The sequence below is a fragment of the Myotis brandtii genome, unplaced genomic scaffold (assembly GCF_000412655.1).
Source record: "Myotis brandtii unplaced genomic scaffold, ASM41265v1 scaffold601, whole genome shotgun sequence".
Taxonomy (NCBI): domain Eukaryota; kingdom Metazoa; phylum Chordata; class Mammalia; order Chiroptera; family Vespertilionidae; genus Myotis; species Myotis brandtii.
The window spans coordinates 1546502-1550394 of NW_005370276.1; the positions used below are offsets into that span (position 1 = coordinate 1546502).

The 3893-nt window shown below is 53.2% G+C and overlaps 1 protein-coding gene across 1 annotated transcript in view; it reads left to right on the forward strand.

Moving 5' to 3' along the window:
* The window catches only part of AP2A1 (adaptor-related protein complex 2, alpha 1 subunit), a 51585-nt gene that overhangs the window by 19511 nt on the left and 28181 nt on the right, over positions 1–3893 (forward strand). The window contains exon 7 of the mRNA XM_014550441.1: positions 1723–1831. Within this exon, the coding sequence (XP_014405927.1) occupies positions 1723–1831 (109 nt within the window). The remainder of the gene's footprint in view (positions 1–1722; positions 1832–3893) is intronic.

Below are 3893 nucleotides of genomic sequence, written 5' to 3' on the forward strand. Positions count from 1 at the left end.
GTAGCAACATGACAGTGATGAAGTAGCAACGAAAATAATTTTATGGTTGGGTCACCACATGAGGAACTGTATTTAAAGGGCTAGAAGGTTGAGAACCACTGACATAAAGCGTTAGAACGGGGCCTGGCACGTGGAGAGCACCCAGGAAGTGAGAGCCGCCATCCTTACTTGCCTCCCTCCCGCCCGCCCCTCTGTCTTTCTCCCTCCTGCTTTTCCTCCACTCCCTTCCCATGCCTCTCCCTTCGCTCTGTCCTCTCTCCTCTCCTCCCCCACACCCTGTCCTGGGAGCGGCCCCGGGGCTTCCTGGGAGCCCGGCTCTGTGGGCTGGTGGGGAACATGGATGCGTCAGGCCTCAGCCTCAAGAAGCCCCCTTTCCTCTTGGAGGAGGGGCGTGTGGCGGGCAGGCCACTCAGTCACAAATGACCATAAAAGGGGAGGTTTGTGCTATTGTGGAGGTAGCAGAGGGCGTTGTAGGCCCCCAAAGGAAGCACTTTACCCAGCCCGGGAATCCGGGAAGGCCTCTGGGAGTGTGATCCCTGAATTGGGACTCAGGAGTCAATATAAACATTTTCTGGGACGTAAGAAGAGGCCTGGCTTCTCAGGCAAGAGAACAGCACACCAGCTCAGTCATTCAATTATTTTTTTTAATGAATTTTTATTGATTTTAGAGAGCAAGGGAGAGGGATAGAGATAGAAGCATCAATGATGAGAGAGAATCACTGATCGGCTGCTTCCTGCACGCCCCCTACTGGGGGATGGGCCCCGCAACCCAGGCATGTGCCCTGACTAGGAATCGAACCTTGACCTCCTAGTTCATGGTTGACACTCAGCCACTGAGCTATATATACCGGTGGAGCCATTCCATCATTCTTTTATTCCAGTGATTCCCAAAGTGGGCGCTACCACCCCCTGGTGGGCGCTGCAGCGATCCAGGGGGGGCGGTGATGGCCACAGGTGCATTTGTTTTAACTTTTTTTGTATTACCTTTCTATTCTGAGTTCAATAAATAGTTTCATAATTTCAAACTTCAATGTTTCTAATTTACACCTTTCTTTACTATATTTTACGAAAAAGGTAGAAACATTAATACATATATCTTTCTGTTTAATTGCTATTAAAATTTTAAAAAAATTAATTTCCAGGGGGCGCTGAGTAATATTTTTTCTGGAAAGGGGGCGGTAGGCCAAGTAAGTTTGGGAACCACTGTTTTATTCATTCCCCACATATCCACATAGTCCTGTGGGCCAGCCTGGTCGGGGAGACAGAAAGTGACATTGGGGGTCGGGCACAATACTATCATGGAGGTGGCACAGAGCATGGTGGGAATGCTTCTTGGAGAAGGGGTTTTCAGGGTTGAGTAGGAGTTTGCCGTGAGGAAACAAAGTCACACTCTCTTTCACTAATTCTCCACCTTTGTATACCCTGAGCCTTTCTGGGGTCTGACCTTGTATGAGGCCCAGGGACCCAGTTCCTGCCCCTGAGCGGCTTCCAGTCTCGGGGGAGGACTGTGGGTGTGATGTGTGCGCTGGTGGATGTAGCCAGGGTTTTGGGGGGCGCAGAGTTGGAATCGGGAGCTCACAGTAAGGGAATCAGATGGGCAGATCCTGTCCCCCTACAGCCGGGCTCTGTCCCAGATCCTCCCCGTCACCCCTGGGAAAGGCAGCATTGCCCCCCCCACCCCAGCCTGGTGACCCTGCTTCACCTCCCCGTTCCTGCCCCCAGATCGTCTCCTCGGCCTCCACTGACCTCCAGGACTACACCTACTACTTCGTCCCCGCGCCCTGGCTCTCAGTGAAGCTCCTGCGGCTGCTGCAGTGCTACCCCCCGCCAGGTACCGCCAACCCTCGGGCTGGGATCTGGGGCCTCTGGCCCCTGGGCAGGCGGGTGGGTGCTGTGGGTCTGTGTCGGGACTTCTCAGAGGCAGCCAGTGCTGCTAGCCCTGTCCCTTGGCTGCAGGGGGGGGCACCCCTGAGGCCAGGACCCCGCCAGGAAGGCTCCAGGCGGGAGCCGCATGAGGCCAGTGGCTGCCCTTTGTAGCGCAGATGCGGACAGATCACTGGCGTTGCTGATCCCCTGTGGTCCCTGTGGTGGGCCAGAGTCTCCTGAGCCACACTCGCTCTCCAGCCTGTGACACAGGGGCTGCGTCAGGCCTGTTTTTCGGATGAGAAAACCCAGGCCCTGTTGGGTGGGGAGGTCCCTGTCTAAGGTCTTGCCCAGGCTGTGCTGTTTGAACGACAGTAGCTCTGTTAGGGTTTTCCTATCCCCATTGTCATGAAAGCTGGCATGGGTGAAGCGCCTCCACGAGCCAGGTCCTGCACGGGAATGTCTGTTCCCCCCCCCCCGGCCCCCCCTCCCAGAGCTGTGAGGGGAGCCGCCCCTGCAATGTGCAGACAGGGAAACAGAGGCTTGGAGATGAGACGCGGCCTTTCCAGGCCTGGCAGAGACTGAGGCAGAGCCTGACTTCAGAATCCATGCTCTAAGCCCCTCCCCCTTCCAATGGGCTCGCCTGTCTGGCCTCACAGAGCGGTACTGAGGGCCCCGGACTGAGGTGCTCAGCACAGAGTCGGTGCCTGAGGAACCAGTTCCCTCCCATTCAGCCGCGTGCTGAGCACCTGCTGGGAGCCTGGGGCTGATGGCAGCTCTGAATCTGTACAGCCAGCACGTGTGTGCAGGGGTGTCCGTGTGTGTCTCTGTGTGTGCGTGTGCATACGTATCTCTGCAGGCATTGCAGGCATGTCTGTGTATGTCTCTGTGTGCATGCATGTCCATGTGTGCATGCATATGTGTATATATATGTATGCATGTGTGCCTGTGCATGTCCCTGCGTATGCTTGTCTGTGTGTGCATTGTGTGCATACGTGTCTCTGCAGGTATTGCAGGCATGTCTGTGTATGTCTCTGTGCATGTATGTCCATGTGTGCATGCATATGTGTATATATGTGTATGTCTGTGCATGTCCCTGCGTATGCTTGTCTGTGTGTGCATACATCTGTGTGTATATGCATTCTGTACATGTCTGTGCATACATGTCAGTGTGCATATGTGTATACATATGTGTATGTGCATGTCTCTCTGTGTGCATGTCCCAGTGTATGTGTGCACGCATGTGCATTTGTGTGCATATGTGTATACATATGTGTATGTTCGTGTCTCTCTGTGTGCATGTCCCAGTGTATGTGTGCACGCACTCTAAGTGAGTGTGTGATATAGGCAACTCCGCAGGCGCCCCCGCCCCGGCCTGTGGAAGCCGGCGAGGAGTTCTGTCTGTGGCCCTGGGGAAGCCTCTTGCACTTTGACTCTTCCTCATGCTGTAAAGAAGGGTTTGGTAGAACCTAGGCCCACTTCCATCTCAGAAATCCCACCTTATAATTCTGGGATGTGCCCAGGGCGGGCACCTCACCTACTCTTTCTCACATTGTGGAAATGGCAGCCATGGCCCAAGCAATTATTTTAACAAGTATTATGAAAAAATTTCCAGCCCTGACCAATGTGGCTCAGTGAGTGGTGAGCGTCCTGTGCTCTGAAGGGTTGTGGGTTCCATTCCTGGTCAAGGGCACATACCTGGGTTGCAGGTCGAGCTTAGGCCCCAGTTGGGGCACGTGCGGGAGGCAGCCGATCGATGTGTCCCTCTTACATTTGATGTTTCTCCTTCTCTCTGCCTCTCTCCCCCTCCCTTTCACTCTCTATAAAAATCAATGGAAAAGATATCCAGGTGCAGATTAACATCAACAACAAAAATTCCAGCATACAAACAAGTAGAAAATACCCATCACCTAGACTTCATATGTTTCTTGTAGGCACGCTCTTATTTTTTTAAATATATTTTATTGATTTTTTTATAGAGAAGAAGGGAGAGGAATAGAGAGTTAGAAACATCGATGAGAGAGAAACAT